The following is a 24,915-nucleotide window of genomic DNA, read 5'->3' as shown; positions in this document are numbered from 1 at the left end:
ATGGAAAAAATATCTTTAACAGTTTAGAATGTAAATCACGTTTTGATATTAAAGAAGGTTAATATAGGTATTAAATCTTTAATATGTATTATATGGATTTGTGTTTTCTCTCTAGATGAGACCAAAAGGACTAGATATCCATTTAAATTATTATTTAGGTTTTGAAATCCTTTTGAGGATTATAGAGGACTATATCTCCTATTAGAATCCTATTTTTGGTCTATAAACTCAAAAATTATAGAAGAATGGAGTCACGAAATAAAAGATGAGAAAGATTGGGAATCGTGAGGGGGAAGACTCATCACATTACTGCGCCATTCCTACGACTAATGGGCCTAACACACTTGGTTTTGTTTGGTTTTTCTCTCCTAAACGGGTGCGTATAAGCACCATTATATCTCGGGATCCTTGTTAAATTGGAGCCCGAAGCGGCTTCTTACGACTAATGGGCCTTACACACTTTGTTTTGCTTGCTTTTTCTCTCCTAAACGGGTGCCTATAAGCACCACTATACCTCAAGATCTTTGTTAAATTAGGGCCCAAAACAACCGCTTTGGGCCTGGGCCGCTTCTTCGACTACGTAAGCCAACCAGAATTCAGTCGGGAAAGTAACCAAACAGAAGGCCGTTTCTCTTCTCATATTAGAGATAAATTCTTAACAAACAAAATTTCCTAAACTCATATATGAGAAAAGCTCTAGGTTCATATCTGACACTCTCAAATTTTGAGTGTCACATTAGAGATGCTCTTAATTTTGGGAGCAACTCAGAACTAGTCATTTCAACAACACAAAAAAAAAAACTCAAAAGAACAAGTCAATAGCAGTTACAAGTTTAGCTACTTTCTCCAAATAGGTGGACATCTGTTGGGCCATTAAAACAAAATAATTTCATACTCTCCCACCAGAAATAAAGAGCCTTTGCCTTTCCTCCTCCTACTCTGATTTCTAGTCTGTAAATTTGTAATGGAAGATATCAACACAGAAGTAGTTCATTACTTCCCACCATTTCTAAGGGTATACAAAGACGGTAAAGTTGAAAGATTAATCAACACTGAATTTATCCCTCCATTTCTTGATCCGAAATCTGGAGTTACCTCAAAAGATGTTCTAATTCTCCCTGAAATTGGTGTATCAGCAAGACTCTTTCTCCCCAAAATCACCCACCCAAATCAGAAATTTCCCCTCTTGGTTTACTACCATGGAGGAGCTTTTTGCATTGAAAGTGCCTTCTCTCCCCTCTACACCAATTATCTCAATTCTGTAGCTGCAGAAGCTAATGTTATTATAGTTTCAGTTGAATACCGGCTTGCACCAGAATACCCTCTTCCAATTGCGTATCAAGATTCATGGGGAGCCCTAAAATGGGTAGTTTCTCATTCTACAGGACAAGGTTCTGAACCCTGGTTAAATACCCATGCCGATTTTGATCGAGTTTTTTTAGCTGGTGATAGTGCTGGTGCCAATATCACACATAATATGGCGATTCGTACTGGCATTGATGAACAATTATCTTCTTCTGGGTTTAAAATTTCAGGGGTTGCTTTGATTCATCCTTACTTTTCCAAAAGGGGGTCGATTGGAAACACTGAAAGGATGGACAAAGGAGATAAACTCTGGGCTTATCTTTGTCCGTCTACTACCGGAGATGATGACCCACTTGTTTATCCCGCGACTGAACCTAATCTTTCGAAGTTAGGAAGTGATAAAGTTTTGATTTTTGTTGCAGAAAAAGATGGGTTGAAAGATCGAGGAAAGTTTTATCATGAAACATTGGGGAAGAGCGAGTGGAAAGGGGAGTTAGAGATTTTGGAATCAAAAGGTGAATATCATGTTTTTCATCTGTTTAATCCAACTTCTCAGAATTCTGTCATCATGATGAAACGTTTGGTTTCTTTTCTTAATCAAGACAAGATCTTAAAAAAAGTTCTTGGGTTTTCCTTTCTGTGATTAGTCTATTTTTTTCTTTTATGAGAGCTGTGATTAGTCTATTAATAAGTGTTCATGGAACTTTGTGTGAACTTTTTTTTTTTTGTGAAAATGATAAGCGGGGTAAAGGTCCGACCAGGATCAAAACAAGAGTCCATCAAAACAAATAGAAAAGAACAAATGAATTATCTCCTAACTTTTACATTAGCCCCGTCCATTCCTCATTTTAATAGCCCCTCTTATTTACTTGGTGTGGATTGTTATCTTGCTTGTTTATCTCTTTTTCCCAATCTTGAATAGTAGTACTCCACATATAAATAGTATCTGTTAGATTGGTAATTTATTTGTTTCTTTGTGTAGTGTTCAAAATTGGAAAAACAAAAAACTTGTGGTGTTGATCTAGCGTTAGTGCGTCGACTCCGAAACCTAAAAGGCTATAAGATCGGTACTCAATGAAGGCGAAAATCTATCATTTCTATAAGATCGAACTCCGCGGCCACCTCGTAGGTGGCGCGGCGCAAGAAAAGTAGGGATGCACATTGAATTCGAGAATAGGGTTATACATTAAATTTCACCACTGTCTTGCCAGAGGGGGTCTTATCACCGAGTAACACAAAGACACCAAAAGTTAAAGCGACAGGAGGAGGACTGGGGTTAACTACGCCATTAGAGGAGGTAGACACCTATATCGGCTCTGAGGTGGGTTTCCTGTTATTTTTAAAAAAATTACACTCATCTCCACTAATCTTTTTAGATATTTACATTAGAGACATAAATAAATAAAAGATTTCTATTTTGTCACGTAGGAAAAAGAAACTCAATTGAAACTTGACACATATTTGATGCAGATAAGATCGTGCCGGATAAACCGCCAAGGGGCCTCTCGGCCTGCTCGTCCACCTAGGCCACTCGGCCTGCTCGTCCACCTAGGCCACTCGGCCAAGCTATTAGGGCATTTTTGGCGCGCGGATATGGAATGTGATTCCCAAGAATCACATTCCCGTAACGTGATCCCTGGGAATCAGATTACTGTAGATTGATGTTTGGTTTGACCAAGAATGGGAATTTGATCCCTGACATATTCCTAATTAGGTGTTTAATTCGTATAGGAATATGAATGTAAATATTTGTATCAGTTCACTTTTACCTTTACTCAAACTACATAAAATACATATCAACTTTTTTTTTGCATAAAATATACACATCAACTTTGTTATATGTTAAAATCGGCATTATTTTTTCAAAATTCGTAGATATGAAATAATAACACGATGCATCAAAGGGTTAGAATTTAAAGATAATAACCAAATATCTTAATAAAAATTTATCTAAAATAAAATTTCGTTCGTAAACCTATATATAAATTTATCTAAAATTAAATTTTGTTCATAAACATAAATAGTACTTATTAATACCAGATCCTACATAAAAATAAAATTGGTAATTCAATATTTTGTTAAGGTAATATTTGTCAATAAATATTAATATATGTGATTCCGGAAGAATGGGAATCACAAACCTACCTCCCCCTGGTTTGCTATTACCCCTTTTTGTGGGAATCACATTCCCGGGCCCACACCATTCTCGCGAGCCAAACAATGATCTAGAATGTGATTCCCGGAAATCACATTCCATTCCCACACCATTCCCTCGCGCCAAACATGGTCTTAGGGTTTTAAAAAGAGCCCAAGTTTAATAAGATTCTTATCGAGTCTAGGTTTAGGAAGTTGCTTTGTTTAAGTATTTTTGTTATTTAGGAAAGTCTAGTTTGAGTCTATCTAGAGGAGTCTTAATTCCTATAAACGGATGTCCAGTCTGTCCGTATTAATCACATCTTGAAGAGACAAATAAATCAAAGTTTAAGTATTTACAGTTATTTTAAATCGTTCTTCACTTTAGTTTACTATCTCTTTTATTTTCTGCTGCGTCTACATCAAGTGATATAAGAGCCATATTTTTTATATATTTACAATGGTAAACCCTACTGTTCCAATTACTCCCTTAAAAGAGAAGACTCCAACTTTCGCTTTCGAATGGGACAACATTAAAGAAGGATTATCATTGATTTCAAAGTTAGAGGAATCGTTTGACGAATACAAGAGAGAGAACACCGAAAAATTTGACCGCATCGATCACCAACTTAGTGAAACCAATGAGGCAATCAGAGGTTTCAACTTAAAACTCGACGGTATGAGTCCAAACTTTTCTCCTCCTATACCCACACCGCCAAGATTAACCGTCCAACACACCACCACCTACCCGACTCCCATCACTACACCAACCATGCACACATTCAACCTTCTTGGCAGTTCCAACGCTAATCCCATCGGTCCATTAACACCAACACTTTTCGGCCACACAATCCCTCCATTAATCTAAAGTATATAGTTATCAAATAATTATTTCTTCCTACAAGTATATAGTTATCAAATAATTATTTTAATCAAGCATATAGCAATATAATAAACATTAGAGATGCTCTTAATTTTGGGAGCAACTCAGAACAAGTCAATAGCAGTTACAAGTTGAGCTACTTTCTCCAAATAGGTGGACATCTGTTTGAGCAACTTAATCCGTGTGAAATCACCAAGATTGTTTTCTTTCACGCAAGAAATCACCAAATAATGTTTCTTTTTCGCAAAATCACCAAGATTGTTAGATAGATCTTTTTTGCATTTAAAGACAGAAATCTATGGGGCCCATCAAAACAAAATAATTTCACACTCTCCCATCAGAAATACAGGAAGCACCATTTCCTTTCTCTCCTCCTTACTCCAATTTCTTTCTAGTCTGTAAAACTTGTAATGGAAAATATTAACACAGAAGTAGTTCATTACTTCCCACCATTTCTAAAGGTTTACAAAGATGGTAAAGTTGAAAGATTAATCAACACTCAAGTTATCCCTCCATTTCTTGATCCCAAAACTGGAGTTACCTCAAAAGATGTTCTAATTCTCCCAGAAATTGGTGTATCAGCAAGACTCTTTCTCCCCAAAATCACCCACCCAAGTCAGAAATTTCCCCTCTTGGTTTACTACCATGGAGGAGCTTTTTGCATTGAAAGTGCCTTCTCTCCTATATACACCAATTATCTCAATTCTCTAGCTGCCGAAGCTAATGTTATTATAGTTTCAGTTGAATACCGGCTTGCACCAGAGCATCCTCTTCCAATTGCTTATGAAGATTCATGGGAAGCCCTAAAATGGGTAGTTTCTCATTCTACAGGACAAGGTTCTGAACCCTGGTTAAATACCCATGCCGATTTTGATCGAGTTTATTTAGCTGGTGATAGTGCTGGTGCTAATATTACACATAATATGGCGATTCGTACTGGCATTGATGAACAATTATCTTCTTCTGGGTTTAAAATTTCTGGGGTTGCTTTGATTCATCCTTACTTTTCCAAAAGGGGGTCGAATGAAGGAAAGGAAAAAGGAGAAAAACTCTGGGCTTATCTTTGTCCGTCTACTATCGGAGATGATGACCCATTTATTAATCCTGCCACTGAACCCAATCTTTCGAAGTTGGGAAGTGATAAAGTTTTGATTTTTGTTGCAGAGAAAGATGGGTTGAAAGATCGAGGAAAGTTTTACCATGAAATATTGGGGAAGAGTGATTGGAAAGGGGAATTAGAGATTTTGGAATCACAAGGGGAAGATCATGTTTTTCATCTGTTTAATCCAACTTCTCAGAATTCTGTCATCGTGATGAAACGTTTGGTTTCTTTTCTCAACCAAGGCAAGATCTAAAAAAAAAAAAGTTATTAGGTTTTCCTTTCTATGATAATAAGTGTATGATCAAGTGTTAATGGAACTTTGTGTGGATTGTTATCTTGCTTGTTTATCTCTGTTTCTCAATCTTGAATAATACTCCACATATAGATGGTATCTGTTCTAGTTACTTTGGTAATTTATTTGTGTTCTTTGTCTAGTGTTCATCAAAATTGGAAAACACCAAAAACTTGTCTGGCATTGATCTAGCGTTAGAGTATCTCAAATGGGACACTCAATCTCTAATACTTAAAGAGTGCCACATATGACTTTTAGGAGTTTTTGTTAAAAAATCATCTCCAATGGAACACTTTGTTAGACACTCTAGTATGAGTTGGACACATTTATTATAGAGTGTCTAGAGAGAGAAACTCTAAAATGAGAGTGTCTACTTGAGACTCTCTAAGTGTTACTTTATAACTCCAACCAATAGAAAACTTTGCTTTTCAACTACTTTTTATCTATTGAATTGAAGAGGGACATGTGTATTAAGTAAGAGATTTTAAAGATCTCCATTGGAGACTAGGGGTGGGATAACGGCCCGGAGGCCCGATACCCGCTTGGGTCCGTCCGGGTCCGTTAGGTATCGCGGGTACCCGATACCCGTGACGGGAAAAGCCCGGCCCGTCAGTCGGGTAGTTAGCAGGCGGGAAATGGTCATATCCCTTTGACCGGGTAACCGGACCGATTAACCCGTCCGATTAAAGACCGATGGTTAATACCGATAGGCCCGACTATTAAGTACCGAAATAACAACCTACCTCGACCGATAGGCCCGTCATATCCCTTTGTAACTAATATACTAATATCTCACTTTTCCCTTTTGTTATTTTAAATACCCACAATATTGTAATGTTACTTTTTTTTTGTTGAAAGCATTAGTCTTACATGTAAATTGTAAGTGACCAAGTCTAAGTCTAAGTGGTATTTAAGAGTATAAGAATAGTTAATGAAATCTAATTTTAACTTTTCATTTAGGTATTATTTAATTGTAAATTAGGTGGTTTGGCCCGATACCATCCGACCGATACCGGTGAGTCCCGACCGGTCTCTCGGTCACAAGCGGGATTTGGTCAATGGAAATGTTGATTTTGACCGGACCGGACCGACCGAGTAAATAGGCGAACATTGATTTTGAGTGCCCGACCGAGACCGACCGATGAAGTTAAGGCCCGCGGTCGTCCCGACCGGACCGATTCCCACCCCTATTGGAGACCAAACAAATGTAGAGTGTCTCTATATTGACACTAGGAAAGAGAATCTTTATTTGACACTTGACAACTAGATTTTTAGAGTGTTTATTAGAGTGTCTCATTGGAGATGCTCTTAGTGTGTCGACTCCCAAACCTAAAAAGCTATAGGAACGATACTCAATGAAGGTGAAAATCTATCATTTCTTTAAGACGGAACTCCCTGGCCACCTCATAGGAGGGGCAAGGATAGTAGGTATAGACATTAAATTCCACCACTATCTAGCCAGAGGGGGTCCTATCACTTAGTAAGGCAAAGCCACCAAAAGTTAAAGTGAGAGGAGGAGGAGTGGGTTTAACTACGCCATTAGAGGAGGTAGACACCTCTATCGGCTCTGAAGTGAAAGCCATGGGGCCGCCCAGACTCGAGATAAAACGAAGGCATGGGGTGAGAGTTGTGATACTTTTCCTAGAATTAACTCCCATGGTAACAGCAGCTACACAACTTTTGGGAGAAAGAAGAAGAAGCAAGAACTATGGAGCTAGATAGCGGGACCGTGCACAAAAAGGCTCCTGGATAATCCAGACTTACTACGATCAATAATCGAACAAACAGACCTATAAATTAACAAAACTTAAGAGTCCATATTTGGTTTAGATCACTGTCAACTTGGAGTTGGTTAGTCTATGACAACTTAGCTTCAGTTTTTCCTTAATCTAGACAACTATGAAACGATCGGTCCTCTTCACCTTTAGATCCAGAAACCTAAGCTTGCAATCGTCATGAATAAAAAACTAAGATGTCGCGGTGGATTCAGTTTACGTGAATGATCTTCATCGAATTTCACAGAGTCAATCAACCAAACAATCACGTCATTCAGATAGAAGAAGACTTGAGTTTGGTATTCAAAGGGGTTTGACGAGTGAACTTGTAAAACAAGTCAACAACTTTGGGTTGGAGTGGTTACCAAGTTGGTTTCCACCCTTAAAGTCCTCGAGACACGGCGTGATACCTCTTAAAGTATGATGACAATCGAAAAAAAAAACTCTGTAGAGCTAGAATGGGAGGAGAACAAGAGATCAGTTATTATTGTAAATTTGTAACTGATTAAGGGTATATTTGTGTTTAAGATAATTTTAAAAGGCCAGCGCTTTGGGGAAAGCTAAATAGTTTCCGGGGGGTGAAGACTTAGTCAAAAATTGGTCAATTTTGTTTGACAATTTTATTTAGGGGGAAAGCAAAATACTTCTCCACCTCAGCTCTCTCACTCTCCACCTCACCTCACTCTCTCTCCACCTCATTATCTTCTCCGATTAGGTCGCCAGCCAGAAAATTTTTCGGCCAGCGACTAAAAAAATATATATATTTTTTCACTCTCTCACTCTCTCTAGAAACTCCGGCGAAGGGGTTTCCCTTCGCCGGGGTTCCGGTCTGTTCTTCAAATCCAGATCGACCGAAGCATACTCGCTCTTGGCAAGGCATGAATGCACCTCCGTGCATGGCTCAAGAAGCTTCTGGCCCCAACGACCTCGTCTTTGGCCCTCCGGCCTATGTGCTCGTACTTCCCTTCGCCGGAGTTTCTAGAGAGGGAGAGAGTGAAATTTTTTTTTTTTTTTCATGGTCGCCGGGCGGAAAATTTTCCGGCCGGCGACCTAATCGGAGAAGACAAAGAGGTGAGGTGGAGAGAGAGTGAGGTGAGGTGGAGTGCTTTTTTTATTTCCCCTTAAAATTTATTTCCCCAGAAAATTTCTAAAATTCTACATATTTCTTTTAAAATTTCCCACCCGTACTTTCCCCAAAACGCAGGCCTTTTAAAAAACTGGAGTACAAAATAATATCAAAATTAGATCTCAAGTCCAAACAAATCTGGAATCCCCTCACTTGAGAAGACATTCTGTAATTCCCTTTTTCATTTTCTTCATCTCTAATGGAGGTCACCTACACAGAAGTAGGTCTTGACTTCACCCCATTTCTAAGGCTCTACAATGATGGTAAAGTTGAGAGGCTAATTGGCACTGAAATAGTTCTTCCATCTCTTGATCCCATAACTGGAGTTACCTCAAAAGATATTGAAATCTTACCTGAAATTGGTGTATCTGCAAGACTCTTCCTTCCAAAAATCACCCACCCAAATCAGAAATTTGCACTTTTAGTTTACTATCATGGTGGAGCATTTTGCATTGAAAGTGCCTTCTCTCCCCTTTACACCAATTATCTAATTTCAGTAGCTGCGGAAGCTAATGTTCTTGTAGTCTCAGTGGATTATCGACGAGCACCAGAGTACCCTCTTCCAATTGCTTATGAAGATTCATGGGGAGCCCTAAAATGGGTAGTCTCTCATTCTACAGGTCAAGGTTCTGAAACTTGGTTAACTACCCATGCCGATTTCGATAGAGTTTTTCTAGCTGGTGATAGTGCTGGTGCTAATATCACTCATAATATGGCGATTCGTAATGGAATTAGTAAAGAATTGTCTTCTTTTGGGTTAAAAATTTCTGGGATTGCTTTGATTCATCCTTATTTTTCTGGGGTAAAGCCAATTGGATCAGAGAAGAAGAATATGGATTTAAAAGCAAGAGGAGATAAATTCTGAAGTTATGTTTGTCCATTAACAACAGGGAGTGATGACCCACTTATTAATCCGGCGACTGATGTGAATCTTTTCAAGTTGGGATGTGATGAAGTTTTGGTTTTTGTTGCAGAGAATGATGGGTTGAGAGATAGAGGAAAGTTTTACCATGAAACATTGGGGAAGAGTGAGTGGAAAGGGGAATTGGAGATTATGGAATCAGAAGGGGAAGATCATGTTTTTCATTTGTTTAATCCAACTTCTCAGAATTCTATGATTTTGATGAAACGTTTGGTTTCTTTTTTCAATCAAGGCAAGATTTGAATAATTTCTTTGTCTTTTGTTTATTTGGGTTTCCTAATAAAATCTTCATGTATTTCAAATATTATCTCTTTGTAGTAAATGATTTAGAGACAAGTGATATGAAATTTGTCTCTTAAAAGTTACAGATAATGCATACCTAATACCCCAGAATGGCAATCTCTTTAAACCTTTAGGTTTTCTTCCACCATAACTAACAATGTCCATCACCCAACATGCAGTTGTTGTAGATAAAGCTCTTCCATCTTCATAAGCCAACAACATGAGAAAGAAAGAGAGAGTATTAGAGAGAAACTGTAATTCTTAGATTGAGAGAAACTGTAATTCTCCTTAGATTGAGAGAAACTGTAATTCTTTTCTCATCGTGAAATTCACTTACAAATTGCTCATCTCTTTGTGTTTCATTCAACTTCAACCAAAACTAAATGTCTGGAACCCCAACTTTTGTAACAGTTGTGGCTTCATTAACAAACTACCCCCATAACAAAAGAGCTAGTTATTCAGTGAAGAATAAGATTATGAATAAGATTATAAAGAAGTAGTGAAGTGAATGAGTTCTCTAATGGAAAGAAAATCTCTTCGAAATATCTCTTTGTGAAATTGAGGATTATATTTGTTGGATATAGATGAGCATGAGTTAACTGACACACTATTTTACGAGGTCCAGTCGGATATTTGCGACATACACACTTTCTTATTTGTAGAGAAATTACGTTTAGGATGTCCTAGTTTCTCCTCACTAAACTAGGAAACAATATAAAATTTATCTAATATTACCGTTAAATAGTTACCAGGGATGTTTTACGTATTTATCTTCCATATCTTTTATATCTTCTAATATCTTAGAATCATCTTGATCGTCGGATCTCTCCGTCTTGATCTTTCTAATATATCACGTGTTAGACACGTATCTCAACACCCGCTTGTAAGTCGGAACAAGAACTTTTGAAGTGTGACTTGGTGAAAATAGTGAAATAATCACATCCAAAAACTTACGGCTTACTTGAATCGGCTAGGTCGGACAGAGCAACTACGACTTCGATTGACAGAAGAAACCCAACTTGATGATGCGGCTTTAACATGACTTGAAAATACAACTCGGCTTGAAAGAAACCATGTAACTCTTCTTTACCGAAATCAAATCAAATTAATAAAGGATACTGCCATTTTGGATTGATGAAGCTGTGTGGCTAGTTTTGAGTGTTGAGTGTCTGATATAATTAAATCAGACAGTAAAAAACCCTTCTAATATGACGATGGATGCAAGTTAATGCTTTGATTATTCGTTGCCCTTCTCTTTTCAAAACGATAAATCCTCCCCATAAAATTTAGGTAATTTCACTGCATCTATTAAAATTAAGTTTTATAGAAAATGCCCAAACATTTTAAAGGCAATGTATTTTTCACACAAGACTAGGTCAAAATAAGTTGACCTTACTTGGTTAGAATCAATGCCCAAATTTGAAGGTGTTCCTCACCCACCTATCTTCTCCTCTTCCTCGGGCGAAAAGAGCCGACCAGCAATCTCCGTTCAGCGACATGAACATTTTTTTCTTTTTCTTCTCCTTCTCTTCTCATCTCTCTTTCTCTAAGTTCCCCTTCGCCGGCAGCAACCCCGGCGAAGGAGAATCAGAAACCCTCGTGAATAAAAGATTTCCGACCAAGAAACCCTTCCACTAGAGTTTTTCGACCAAGGACTTAGAGAGAGAGATGAGAAGAGAAGGAGAAGAAAGAGTTGAAGATTTTTTGGATTTAATTTCGCCGGTCAGAAGTTGAACTCTGGTCGGACCTTTGCCGGTCTATTGACCTAACGGCGTCAATTATACCATTAGACCAAACTTAACTGAGGCATTGCCCTCAACTCACCACATTGCCTCTAACCTTTCGTGGGATTGCCTTTAACAACTCCGGGCATTACTAGTAAAATCTCCCTCTCTTAAAAACTACTGTCCTCATAGCCGTAGCACCCACTAGTATATATAGGTCCCAAAAGATAACAGATAAAAATAATGGGATTTTAACCAGTACAGATACAGAGAAGGAAATGGTGGTTTTATCATATTCTGCTGGAGCATTAGAGAAGTCTCTGCTTCCATTTCATCACACCACCACCACCACCACCACCACCACCACCACCACCGATCATGGATTTACCAGAATAGGAGTAATACTGCCACGAACTGACTCCCATATTCATCACATCTCATCAGTTCGTTTATTAAGAAATCCCCTTTTCATACCCACAAAGAAGAACAAAAATAGCTTCTTCATCAACTGTTGTTCTAATGATTCAACTGATACTTTCTCAATTTCATCAACTACCCTTACTCCGCCATTAACAACCACTCCCACAACAACAAGTACAGTTCCATTAGTAAAGAAGAGAACGAGATATAGAAAACTTTACCCTGGCGAAAACCAGGGTATCACTGAAGAAATGCGATTTGTCGCCATGAAACTCCGTAATAACAACACCACCATTACCAAAAATGTTGATGAAAATAACCCACAAGATGATTCATCAAATGAAGAAGAAGAAGCAGAAGAAGAAGGTGAAAGAGAAACATGGCAACCTAGTATTGAAGGTTTTGTAAAATACTTGGTCAATAGCAAGCTTGTTTTTGAAACCCTAGAACGGGTTGTGGATGAATCTGATGATGTTGCTTGTTAGTACTTCAATTCTTCATTTTTCTTACTCTAATTTGAATTGTTTGTAAAAACTTCAAAATTTAAAGCATTAAATTGTTTTATTTATTGGTGATTTGAAAACAGATACTTACTTCAGGAAAACTGGGTTGGAAAGATCAAATAGTCTTGAAAAGGATATTGATTGGTTTAGACAACAAAATGTGGTGATTCCAGAAGCTACTGTTCCTGGTGTTTCATATGCTAAATATTTAGTAGAACTTGCTGAAAAGAGTGCACCTGTGTTTCTTTGCCATTTCTATAATATATACTTTGCTCATATATCAGGAGGTCAAGTCATTGCCAAACAGGTACAATCTCTTCTCACCATTTCTACTACATTTCATGATTTTTTGTTCTTAAATTGTGCATTGAAACTAGTTGTGGCCAAGCCGCTGAGCTTGCTGAGTGTGATCCGTGGCGGGTTAGGCATGCACTTGTCCTTCCTGTGTGCGCCGTGTCCCTGGTTCATATACGGGATGGGGAGCCAAAATCCCACAGGTGCCGTGTCTCAGGTCCATTTACGGGCCTGGGGAGCCAAAGTCGTAGCCCCACCACGCCCTGTCTAACACTTGGGCATGCCTTGCCTGTGCCAACGCACCATATAATTGGGCCACGGAGGGCCGTTTCTCGATCAACACAACCAGGTCTAATTGAATCTTGGGAGTCCCCTTTACTTAACCATTAGATTTAACCATTTTCAACTGAGATTGTGAGTGGAGAGAAGTGCTTTCTAGTTTCTAATTTTTCCCTGTAAGTTTTTAAGTGTTTTGTTGATGATAAGCTAATAGTTTCACATGTATCTCGTGCCTTTGAGCTTTCGTCATAGGCGTCACAATGATCAAACTCTTAGGGTGCTATTTACAAATAGCTATATTTTGAGTCCCTCCGATGCCCACGAACCTGTTGTCCATCGGGCATTAGTCAAACCCTATCAAAATTTTGAAGAGTGAAATTTAGAAAATATGGGTGATGATGTTCGATAATTCACGTGCACGATAATGATGTCGGTGCAATACAAAGTTGCTATAGAGGAGTGAGGAGATTTTAAATTCAGAGGAAGGTAAAAACGGGAAACTATTTGATAATAGCCCAAGAAGAACAGTCACCAAAACGAAATTGTGTGAAGGATTTATTCCTTGCGACAACAAACTATGTAAGTAGATTAGATAATCTTTCATTTTACGAAATCCACTTACCACAAAAGATTAATGATTCGGTAATACTCTCACCAAATGATGTTTAAGTCATAGAACAGAAAGCTTGGGTGTATAGGACCTCCATCTATAGGACTTCGTGCAAGTTTTTCTTTGTGGTATTGCTCAAGTTGTAATCTTGTAGTCTTTTCTTCTTATGAAAACCATCTAAAGTATATGCATTTTCATTGAGTGAATAAAATTTATGCGTTTACTTGGATACTTGTATGACTCAGTAGGGATTTCCCACGGCCTACAGTTCACCTCTCATGAGTTGTATACTTGTATGTAGGTGTCTGAGAAGCTCTTGGAAGGAAAGGACCTAGAGTTCTACAGATGGGAGGGAGATGAGCAAGATTTGTTAAAAGATGTGAGAGAAAATCTCAACAAGCTTGGAGAGGTAAGTTAACCGTGAAATATAAATCCATGATGTCGCTTATTATTTCTAATTCAAATCTGAAATCTGTCGCAATTTTTGAATGAACTCAAGTGAGATTTCAGAATGTTTGTTTTTTTGTCTGACTCGTGCGTCTGACTCAGTTATATTTTAAGTCCGTTTTGTCAGGCTCAAAAGACTTAGATTAGGACAAGTCGTACTCAGACAGTTAGATGTAGACACTGAATAAAACACCACCTAAGACTCTAAGAGTAATACCTTATATAACTACTAGGTGGTTTTTAGTTGACTTGATTCATCTAATTTCGTGCTCCAAATCTAAATATTGATAATTAAACTGTTTTTGCAGCACTGGACACGAGATGAGAAAAACAAATGCTTAAGAGAAACAACGAAGTCTTTCAAGTTCTTAGGTCAGATTGTTCGCTTGATCATCTTATAGATCAACAATATTTCATTTCACATGGCTAAGCTTCTTTTCTGCGGCTAGATTCTGGTTGATCTTTGATCTTATGTTGTGTTTGTTTAATTATACTTTGTTTAGAGTCGAACATCTGATATCGGAAATCGAAGATAATTTTTTCTCCTAATGGTGCAGATAGTCTGTGTATCTTAACATGAATACCAGGTATTCCATTCTATGTCTAAGACTCTAGTACTCTTTAACAAATAAACTATAAGCTCCCTATAGAGTTTCCTGGGCTTTTTTGGGAGGGTCTATAAGTGCACCAAAACTTTGCCATAGGCCCGCCCCCTCTCGTAGCACTCTCCGTGAGCCTTGGACTGATCGGTCGAAGGCCCACTGACTGGTCAATCCGAGGTTACTCGGACTGGTTCGAGTCCGGACTGTTCAAACCCAGCACAGGTTTGGCCCTGTCCGAATGCCCTCGGACTGCCCTGACCGAGGGGCACTAATAGAGAGGGTGGGCTTGCAAATTTTTGGAGCGTCTGTAGACCCTCGCTGCTTTATATTGTACCATAGTTAGGAAATCCATATATTCATCTTCTCTCGCTGATTGTACTGACTAGACAGACGGTTTATTACAATCTGTATCCCATTAATAAGATTGTAACTCAATAAGGGCAGCTCCTGGTGTACTTTTTTCTTCCATTAATAAGATCAAAGAAACTAGAGATAATGCAAGCTGCAACTTTCTGTATCCCATTAAAGCAATTGTTTCTTGACAGTTGCAAGTGTATTTTTTTTTCTTAGAACCCTATAGGAGTTGGTAGTTAAAACAATTATACAATATTGCTAAAATTTTTTTTTTTGAATTCTAGGATGATTGGTAAGGGGTTAACATTTGGGAACTTTGCTCATTTGACCTTGGTTATGAAACTTTTCAGCCAGATATCTTTAGCTTTTCATATTTCTTCTTCATCATCAGTAGCCCTGTTTCTCTCTCACTTTTTTCTCTTCATTCTTTCACATTCTTTTCTTAAGAAGAGTTCGTTGTTAACCTAAAATTACTTGGATTGAAACTTTTAGAGATAAAGAGTGTTGAGATTACCACCTTGATTCAATTTCTTGTTATTCCTGGAGCTCAAATCTAGACCAATCTTGATTAAGCCCGACTCAACCTAGATTTTTAAATTTTACCTAAAAATAAATAAATAATCATGCGATTATTGATCTCAAGATCATCTATAACTGTGGAATCAGTCGGAGGGGTTGAGGTTGTCACGTTGAACCCGCTTTGCTCTCCTCGATCTGCGGGCGAAACCTGAAAGGAAATCGGAAACCTCTTCGATGCTCAAGACAGTCAAATTTATCTTTTAGTTAAGTAATTGAGTATTGAGTGATCTTGAGTTTAGGAAGTGGACCTTTAGTTGATCATCGAGCTTGAGACTTAGCTTCTGATCGTGGTGTGAGCGGCGTGCTTTCTTCAAGGCGATTTCATTACCTTTTATAGGTTTCTTTGACCGTGATAGGCGGTTTGATGAGGCGGTTGAGATCTACCGTGTTGTATTAGAACTTCTATTTCGCGGTGTGAAGATATTTAGAAGTTAGTTTGTTCATGGATACCATGTTATCTTGTAGATCCTTAGGAGAAGTTTCGTCCTTGAGGGACTCTTGAAACCCAAATTTGATAAATACTTAAGATCCTTACCGACTGAGATTTTTTATAGGATTTCAGGATTAAGTTGGTAAAGCATTGGACACGCTTCTGCCCCCATGTTTCGGGTTGAGTTATCGGCCCAACTTACGCAGACTTCTTTTTCTCCTCTTAAAACTCAGGGATAACTTGGTTGTATTTGAGTCATGACAGAGTTTAGGCGTCTAAGATGATCGTATCGACCTCCTAATACTGGCTTTGAATGGAAGACCTCTTTCCAATTCAACCTCCATTTTGACTTAACTGGGGTCGGCCTGATGGACTTTTGGTCTTTTTTTTACTTATTGATTGTGCATTGTTTTGGCCACATGCGACTCAACCCACACATTTTATTCAATGTGCAATCTAGGTAGACATTAAATTAGCCAGATAAACTATTCAAGTGGGCCATAGGCATGAACGGTATAAACAACTCTAAAACCTAACTGCCAACGACCCTTGGCTCAAGTGGTAAGAGGTAAGTCTTCCAACTTAGAGGTCAAGGGTTCGAGGCACACGCTTATCAATTAAAAAAAAACTCTAAAACCTAACTAAGAGCTAATTAAAATCTGGAATTGGATCTAGTTAGCTTCGAATTGTTTAAACACTTGTCATTTGCCCAAAGTACTCTCGGCTAGTCTCGCTTAGAGCATCTCCAATGCAAGACTCAATCTTATAATCTTAAGTGCCACCTAGGACTTTAAAATTTTTTTTTGAGAAAAACTCTCTCCAATGCAAAACTCAATTGAGATCTTAAGATGATGTGGAAGCATTAAGAGCATCTCCAATGCAAAACTCAAAAAAATCTCTATTCGTCCTATTTGTCGAGTTCCAATTGAGATTCTCACTCATAGGTGTCGAAAATAGAGATCCTCAATTCTTGTATGTCTCCAATGCAACATTCTAAACTCTTTTATTTTACTTACGTGTCATGGTTATTTTTGTAGAAAGGTAATTAGTTATTTTGGAAATATACGAAGACTTGATTTCTATTGGTCGAAATTTAAATATTGATGAGTTGGACAATTAGAGATATCTCAAGAGGACACTCTGAAAATAGAGTGTCCTCTTGAGATATATCTATTCCACTCTCGACACATCATCTTTGAGATCTTAGTTGAGTTTTGCATTGGAGATGCTCTAGTTTTAAGCTGTCTCAACTAGAAACTCTATTTTTGAGATCTCTTTTGAGAGTCTTTAGTGTCCTAGTCATCAAATTTAATTTTTGAACCAATAGAAAGTCTTTCTTTCTCAACCATTTTTTCCTATTAAATGTATGTGTGACATGTGTATCTATTAGAGTTTTTAGAGTGTTGCATTGGAGAAGGACTTGAATTAGTGACATTCAAATTAGCCACATAAGAAAGAAAATCTCAATTGAGACTCAACACATAAGTCAAGTAGAGTTTTTTTAAGTTTTGCATTGAAGATGCTCTTAGTGGCTGTTTATTTATATGGATAGTCGTAGGCTGACCGCTGACGCATGATCTACTCATCTAGATCTGAATCTTCTACGTACAATTTGTTTAGTTTGGGGGTGCAACAGACATTTCAGATTAATCCAGACGAAATCTTTGTTCAAACTTATTTTGTGTGTGATTTACGAGTTGGACCCTCGTATCAAATAATAAGTTTCTTAAAATCGACTCAATTAGTTTAGATTTTGAACGAGTCCATTTAAGTCTTACATTCACAAGTCACAACCAAACGGATTCAACCAAATTAGATTTTTTTTTTTTTTTTTTTTTTTTTTTGAATAACCAAATTAGATTCAAAACCTACAAAAAAACAAAAACATACAAACACCACCTCAAGTAGACCATTCAAAGTCAGTAGCCAGACAAAGAAATTGGAAAACCCCCGCTCATCCTCCAATCACAACTACAATTAATCAGGAGTATAATTAATAATAAGATCATTAAATGAATCATTATCAGATTCTGGAAGTATTAATCAACATAATTAGTAGGATTAAATGCTTACCTAATCCCATTTCTGTTCTGAATTTGATTCTTCTTTTTCATCTTTTCTGTTTCTTTCTCTCTCTTTCCTCTATCAGCCGTTTAAAGTCTTTCTTTAAACAATTTTCTATCTGTTTTGATCCATTAAAATACATTACTTTTTCATCTTCAAAGAATTCATAGAGAGAGAGAGAGAGAGAAACAAAGAGTATTCAATTATGTCTTTTTTCCTTCACGAGGAAAAACCCATACATCAAAATCTTTCCTTCCCCCCCCTTTATCCTTTCTTCTGAAACTCCAAGAAGCAGAAAAGGATAGATTGTGAAGAGGATTTTTGAGCTTCAAACACCCTTGTCTTAGTTTTCTAATCTAATGGAAAAAGTGGCTGATGATATCTTTCTTCTCAACAAGGTCTCTCTCTCTCTCTCTCTATACTTTACATGCATGATGAATTTGTGGTTTATGGGTTTCATCTTGTTTCTCCATTTACATGATTCTTGTTCTTGTTTGAATGGAAGTTTGTAATATTCTTTAAGGAAATGTGTTCTTGAATAAACCATTCTTGTTATTTCTAGGATTTTTGTTCTGAAAATTTCTAGTTCTTAGATGGAAAGGTTTAAAAAAGGGTAACAGATTGAAGCATTTGTTTGTAATTCATGTAGCTGTAGTCAATTTGGGGTTTATAGTTTCAGGCTTGAGCTAAAGTGTTTTTCTCTTCATGCCCATTTTATAACCAATTAACTAACCCCATTGAAGCATATTTGAATGAACTTGAAAATTGCAGGATGGTAGCTTTACCCTAAAAGCTCCTAAGAGATCTCCATTAGTACTTCGAATGGTTGTCTTATCGTTTGTCATGGTCTGTGGGGTTTATATTTGCTCAATCTGTCTCAAACAAACTACAACCCCCATAAATGCGAAAATCTTAAACCTAGAGTTTGTTAAACATTCTTGTCATGCTTCCGGCCGAGAGGTTCCCCCTGTGCATTACCCACAACCGAAAACATTTAACAGGTATAACTCCCATTCCCACCTTAGTTTTGAATTCTGGGTTTTCATTTGATTTAGTCTTGAATAGTGTTTTTTGCATTTTAGAGCTGAATGTGCATGCAATCCTGTTCGATACTTCGCAATATTATCAATGCAAAGATCAGGAAGTGGATGGTTTGAAACATTGCTAAATAGCCATATCAATGTGAGCTCTAATGGGGAGATATTTTCAAATAAAGAAAGGAGAAGTAATATTTCATCAATTGTCAAGACATTAGATAGGGTTTATAACCTTGACTGGTTTACTAGTGCTTCAAAGAATGAGTGCTCGGCTGCTGTCGGTTTAAAGTGGATGCTTAATCAGGTACCGTTCTCTTCGAAATGATGTGAGAACAAATAATACAGAAACGAGCAGGAACTTTTTGTTAAGTTGAAGTTGGTTTTTATAATTTTCGCTCTCATGAATTTGACATAAATTCTATTTCAGGGTTTGATGGCAAATCACAAAGAAATTGTGGAGTACTTCAATGAAAGAGGAGTTTCTGCTATATTTTTGTTCCGTAGAAACTTGCTTAGACGGATGATCTCAGTGCTTGCAAATACTTATGATCGAGACGCTAAGTTACTCAATGGGACGCACAAGTCTCATGTTCATTCACCCGATGAGGTCTCCCTCTATATATATATGTGTGTGTGTGTGTGTGTGTGTGTGTGTGTGTGTGTGTGTGTCCATAAGCCATCTATTCTATATATTCGCCCTGAAATCGGTTTGGAAACGTTTTGGCAGGCTAAGATACTGGCAAACTACAAACCTACTATCGATGCCACATTATTGATTCCAAATTTGAAGCAAGTAGAAGACACAACAGCCGAAGCTATAAAATACTTCAATAGCACCCGTCACATTATCGTTTACTACGAGGATCTTGTGAAAAACAACATGGTAAGATCTCCATTTTCTTCATACCTTGTTGGTTCTTCATATCCAATACGGTCATTGTTCTCCATTCGATTTCTCTCTTAAGGTAATAATGTGTTTCTGCAGAAAGTCATGGATGTGCTAGATTTTCTTCAAATACCCCAAAGGGATTTGAAAAGCCGTCAAGTGAAAATCCACAAAGGTTCACTAGAAGAGCAATTAGCTAATTGGGATGATGTCCGAAATATCATTAAAGGAACACGATATGAGAGTTTCATCCATTCTGACTATGAAATGTAGTCAAGACCGACCCTCTCGACTCTTCAGGTTGATGTAGAATAACATGTACTAATCGATGTTTCCACTTTCTCTAACATAATACTAGGTAACAACAAGAACCAACTTCTAGCAAATTTTGGCTCTGGCAGAGGTGTGTGATTCCATTTTTTTCTCCGTCTCGCTCGCCAATTATAGATTCTCGAAGTTTTTCCATCACTTATAGATGTCTTCGTAATTTACACTACGAGTTATTAAGGAGAAAAGTTCGCAATATAAGTGTGCCTCGAAAGATTTTGTTCTTTTGATATTTTTCCAATTTATATTGAAGTAAAATATTTAGATGGGATGCTAGAATGGTTTGCTGGCACAAACTGTCTCACCTAGAAATTTTTGCTTGTGGAGACACATTTTAGTAATAGCAATCGTAAATACAAATAACATCAGAAAATGATATTTATTCATAATACCACAATTACACTAAAAAAGAACCTTAATTACATATACATAGGTTTACTTTTGAACGGGCGATTCATAAATCAAACACTAAGTCCGTTACAACAAGTTGTTCTGAGGACCAAATTGAAATAACAACAGATAATGTCCAAACTCAGCTAAACGGAGGGACTAAAGAGGAAGCAAGACTAGACTAAAACGCCAAATCCTTTAACTCGGAGGGGCTAAAGCCGCAACTGCTAAATCACGAGGGGCTTTATTGGCTTCCCTGGAACAATGCGAGAGTGCCACGTTTCTGTCGTTGATGATTCCACGCATCTCGACCACATCTGCTGGAAAACAGTGCGAGAGTGTCACGTTTCTGTTGTTGATGATTCCACGCATCTCGGCCACATCCGCTTGGATTGTTGATTGTGTCCTAATCAAAGTATGTTCTGAGTGTGTCTTGATTCCAATTGGTAGTATCCTGGTCAAATAGATCTGAGACCCATTTGATGCTGGGAGGAGATCTCTAATAAGGTTGGGGTTGTGGCTGCTCATCTTTGGTAGTCAAAGTTCCCCAGTGATCAAGACTTCCTTACCCTTGCCTGTAAGCCAAACTGTGTGGTTTTTAGCCCATATTGCATTTTGTTTGGTGAGGATTCTTCATGCCATCTTGGCAATTAGTGATTCATTGGCTTCCGAGAGAGATCGAATACCTAAGCCACTTTGTTTCTTTGCACTTCTTAAGATATCTCATCTTATGAAATGCATCTTGTTATCTTCTGTGTTATGTCTCACCAGAAACTCCTTTCCTCCCTTTCTAGTTGTTTGATTGTGGTTTTGGGAACCATCTGATAGATGAATGGATAAGTACAGTAAGAGCCCAATTACTAACTTGATAAGAACTGTTCTGCCTGCTTGAGACACTAGACTTTGTTTCCATCCATCTAGAGATTTTTGAACTTCTCTTTTAACCAGTTGTAGGTTTCAATTCTATTTACAGGTTTCAATAGTAAGGAACCTAAATACTTAGCTTATTCTGACATGATAGATCATGTGCCTGCAGCTGAGAAGTGTAATGGAGTTGGATATCTTGAGGTACCCCTGAGAAAAAGAAGATAGAGGATTTTTCGAAGTTGATTGTTTGACCCGAGAAACTAATATACCCATCCATTAGTTGTAGTGTAGTCGTTAAGTTAGCCTGATTAGCCTCGACAAAAAGAATGAGATCATCTGCAAAAAGCAAGTGAGTGATACGAGGGTTGTTTTCATTTAATTTGTACCCTATAAAGATACTCTGACTCTCATAATGTTGGACACCCTCGCCTAAGAGCAACTCCAATGTGGGGGGGGGCTGGGGCTCCCAAATTCAAAATTTGGGAGCCCCAGCCCACATGCTCCAACCCGGGAGCCCCGGGGCTGGGCTCCCGGTGGGCCATATTTGGGGTGGATCCCCTTTTTAGGGGATCCACCCCACTTCTTTTTAATTTTTTTAATTTTTTTTTTAAACTAATTTTTTTTCAAAAAATAGAAATTGTTTTAAATTTGTTTTTCCAATCATTTCTCTAATTTTTTCTTTTTAAAATTTTTTTTTATATTTTCAAAATTCCTTCTCTCTCTAACATAATATTGAATTTCAATTTTATATTTAAAATTAATAATTTATAGTTGAAAATTGAAATTAAAAGTCCGCAGGAGCCCCTGTTAGGAGCCCGACGTTGGAATTGAAAAAAGCCCCGGGGCTCCTAAAAATTAAGGGCTCCCAAAATTGGGAGCCCGAGCCCCACATTGGACTTGCCCTAAGACCTCTGGTGGCTTTAAAAGCCCCATAAAGACCCCCGTTAATTTGGATATTGAATTGGGCAGTAGTAACACAAGCTAAGACGAGGTCTAAGGTATTGCAAAGTTGTCGCAGATTTATCGCAAAGTGTTGCAAAATCATTGCAAAGTGCTGCAAAGTGCTCGCAAGGTGTTGCAAATTAAAAAAGTACTTAAGGCACTGAAGACTAAAAATATTTTCTGACCTTCGTAGACATCTATAAATATTTGTGGATATTGATGGACATTTGGTAGTCATTTACTATTATTTTAATATTATTATTGTTGTTTAATCACATGATGGACTCCAAATGTCTCTCGTTTTTTTTAAAGACATTTTGCGCTCCAAATTTGTCCCAAATCATTCACAAAATCCATCAAACTATGAAATTTACCAGAATCCGCAGATATTTTGTCTATAATTGAATGCTACAGACATTCGGGCATTTGTAAGTGTCTAGATTTGAATGCCTCAGGCATTTCAGGATTTTCAAATGTCCGGATTTGAATGCGTCAGACATTTCGAGATTTTCAAATGTCCGGATTTGAATGCCTCAAACATTTCAGGATTCTCAAATGTCTGGATTTGAATGCCTCAGATCCTCAAATGTCTACAAATGTCTCAATCCACTACTCCCCTAAGACATTTTATGCCTTAATAATTTCACTTTTGTTAGTTTGTATGTGTATAGTCTCTATATCCATGTCCTTTCAGTCCAATAAAAGCCACTTAAAATCTCAACCTCAGAGTACTTACCACAATATTCAACATCGAATATTTTAAATCTCAGGTGTACGTCCGAAAATGACCACAAACATTAATAAAAGGAATATAATACTTTTGAAACAGAGGTAGTCTCAAGTTTGTACTGTGTTCGTCAACAACAACAAAAAAAGTTTGTATTGTGTTTAGAAAATCATATCGATTCTTTTTAAAATCTAATAAAAGCAAAATAAGAGACACATCGTCTTACAGTTAAAAAGTAGAGCTCAATAGAACATGTGTTAAAGTAGAAGTCGACATCTAAATTGTGGTGACATACGATTGCCATGGTGACAACATTTCTACTCACGTGGCCACCATTCTACTTCATCCCGTGCGCAATTATTTTTTTCGGTCTACTAATTTTAATTAATTAAAAGGTAATCCTATCATATGATCAAGTTAATGGTTGAAAATGTCTGTCAATGATTTCCCAAGATCTTCTTCTCCACTAATTCTCTCTCTCTTGCTCTTGTAGAAATCCTACTTTACTACAAACAGAAAAAGAATAGTGCTAATAAATAAACTGTAGGGCTCCCATGATTTAGGTTTACTATAATATGGTCCAACCACATTGTTGTTAATTAATTATAGAAGTACATGTGCACTAAAGTAAATCATCTCATTGAAGACCAAAAAGGATCTCTTTCTAGGGTTTCACAGCAACACATGGTTAGTGCACCAAGATAAACTTTACTTTGTACTTCCTAGTTTTTTAAAAATGCAAATTGCTAAAGCTTCAAAAGTCTAAGAGGTAGATACTAACACGAAGGGGGACTTTTTGGTGGGGAAAATCCAAAACCTTTCACACCATTAACTGGAACTCCATTTGCAAACCTCGTATTCAGGGTGGTCTAGGTCTACGTCTGCCTAAACTAGATAATCAAGCCTTTCTGCATAAGCTTAATTGGCGCATTATAAATAATCCGAAAGCTATTTGGGTTCAAGTTCTCAAAGGTAAGTACTTTCATAACTCGACTAAACCTACCCAGCCTAAGAATCATCATTCTTGGAATTGGAAATCGATTTCCAAATATCATCATAATCTTGACAATCTTATTTTTTGGAATATTAACACAGGTGAACATATACATATTTGGACTGACTACTGGATCCCTAATCATCCACCTCCTATCACTAATGAAAGAGGATGCACGATTGAAATGGTTTCACAACTAATCACGAATGGTAACTGGAACATTAATTTAATTCAAATGTGCTTTGATAATGACATATGCAGCTCGATCCTTAGCATCAACCTTAATCCTAACAAAGAGGATAATGCTATATGGACACTGACCAAATCAGGTAATTTCTCTCTTAAATCCATGTACAATTTTCTGAGAAATCAAACTATTTATAATAATGAGGTTCAGATGGACTGGTTCTTTATTTGGAACATGAATACTATCCCTCGGATTAAATTATTTCTTTGGAAATGCTGCACCAATAGTCTACCAGTCAGATCTAAGATAGGTAAATTCATCGGGAATAACTACTCATGTGTTAACTGCAATGAGGAGGAGACTATTGATCATGCTTTATTACATTGCTCTTTCGCAAAAGCAATATGGTTCCATTTTAATATTAGGACGGAC

General features: G+C 37.4%; 3 protein-coding genes and 2 pseudogenes across 5 annotated transcripts; all 5 read left to right on the top strand.

The window, feature by feature from the left end:
- The first annotated feature begins 691 nt into the window (after positions 1-691).
- LOC147533174 (putative carboxylesterase 2 pseudogene) lies at positions 692-2,139 on the top strand (annotated as a pseudogene). The gene has a single exon (XR_015227850.1). The product of XR_015227850.1 is annotated as a putative carboxylesterase 2 pseudogene (transcript).
- Positions 2,140-4,398: 2,259 nt separating this feature from the next.
- Positions 4,399-5,814, top strand: LOC147533173 (2-hydroxyisoflavanone dehydratase pseudogene; annotated as a pseudogene). The gene has a single exon (XR_015227849.1). The product of XR_015227849.1 is annotated as a 2-hydroxyisoflavanone dehydratase pseudogene (transcript).
- A 3,001-nt stretch (positions 5,815-8,815) lies between these two features.
- LOC147533172 (putative carboxylesterase 5) lies at positions 8,816-9,802 on the top strand. Its single transcript, XM_086648886.1, has one exon. It carries the CDS (start codon positions 8,816-8,818, stop codon positions 9,479-9,481), a length of 666 nt encoding a protein of 221 aa, XP_086505012.1. The 3' UTR covers positions 9,482-9,802.
- A 1,947-nt stretch (positions 9,803-11,749) lies between these two features.
- Positions 11,750-14,646, top strand: HO2 (heme oxygenase 2). Its single transcript, XM_086651276.1, has 4 exons — positions 11,750-12,444; positions 12,551-12,774; positions 13,952-14,059; positions 14,406-14,646. The coding sequence occupies exons 1-4, from the start codon at positions 11,823-11,825 to the stop codon at positions 14,496-14,498; spliced, it is 1,047 nt and encodes a 348-aa protein (XP_086507402.1). The 5' UTR covers positions 11,750-11,822; the 3' UTR covers positions 14,499-14,646.
- A 3,269-nt stretch (positions 14,647-17,915) lies between these two features.
- LOC147533170 (uncharacterized) lies at positions 17,916-20,572 on the top strand. Its single transcript, XM_086651277.1, has 6 exons — positions 17,916-18,524; positions 18,898-19,127; positions 19,209-19,467; positions 19,591-19,770; positions 19,891-20,046; positions 20,149-20,572. Exons 1-6 carry the CDS (start codon positions 18,486-18,488, stop codon positions 20,320-20,322), a joined length of 1,038 nt encoding a protein of 345 aa, XP_086507403.1. The 5' UTR covers positions 17,916-18,485; the 3' UTR covers positions 20,323-20,572.
- The last annotated feature ends 4,343 nt before the right edge of the window (positions 20,573-24,915 follow it).

This window comes from Eschscholzia californica, unplaced genomic scaffold (assembly GCF_041429995.1).
Source record: "Eschscholzia californica isolate CP2 unplaced genomic scaffold, dmEscCali1.0.p SCAF_6, whole genome shotgun sequence".
NCBI lineage: Eukaryota > Viridiplantae > Streptophyta > Magnoliopsida > Ranunculales > Papaveraceae > Eschscholzia > Eschscholzia californica.
Note: the sequence above shows the minus strand (reverse complement) of the source record. Positions and strands in the feature narration are given on the sequence as shown.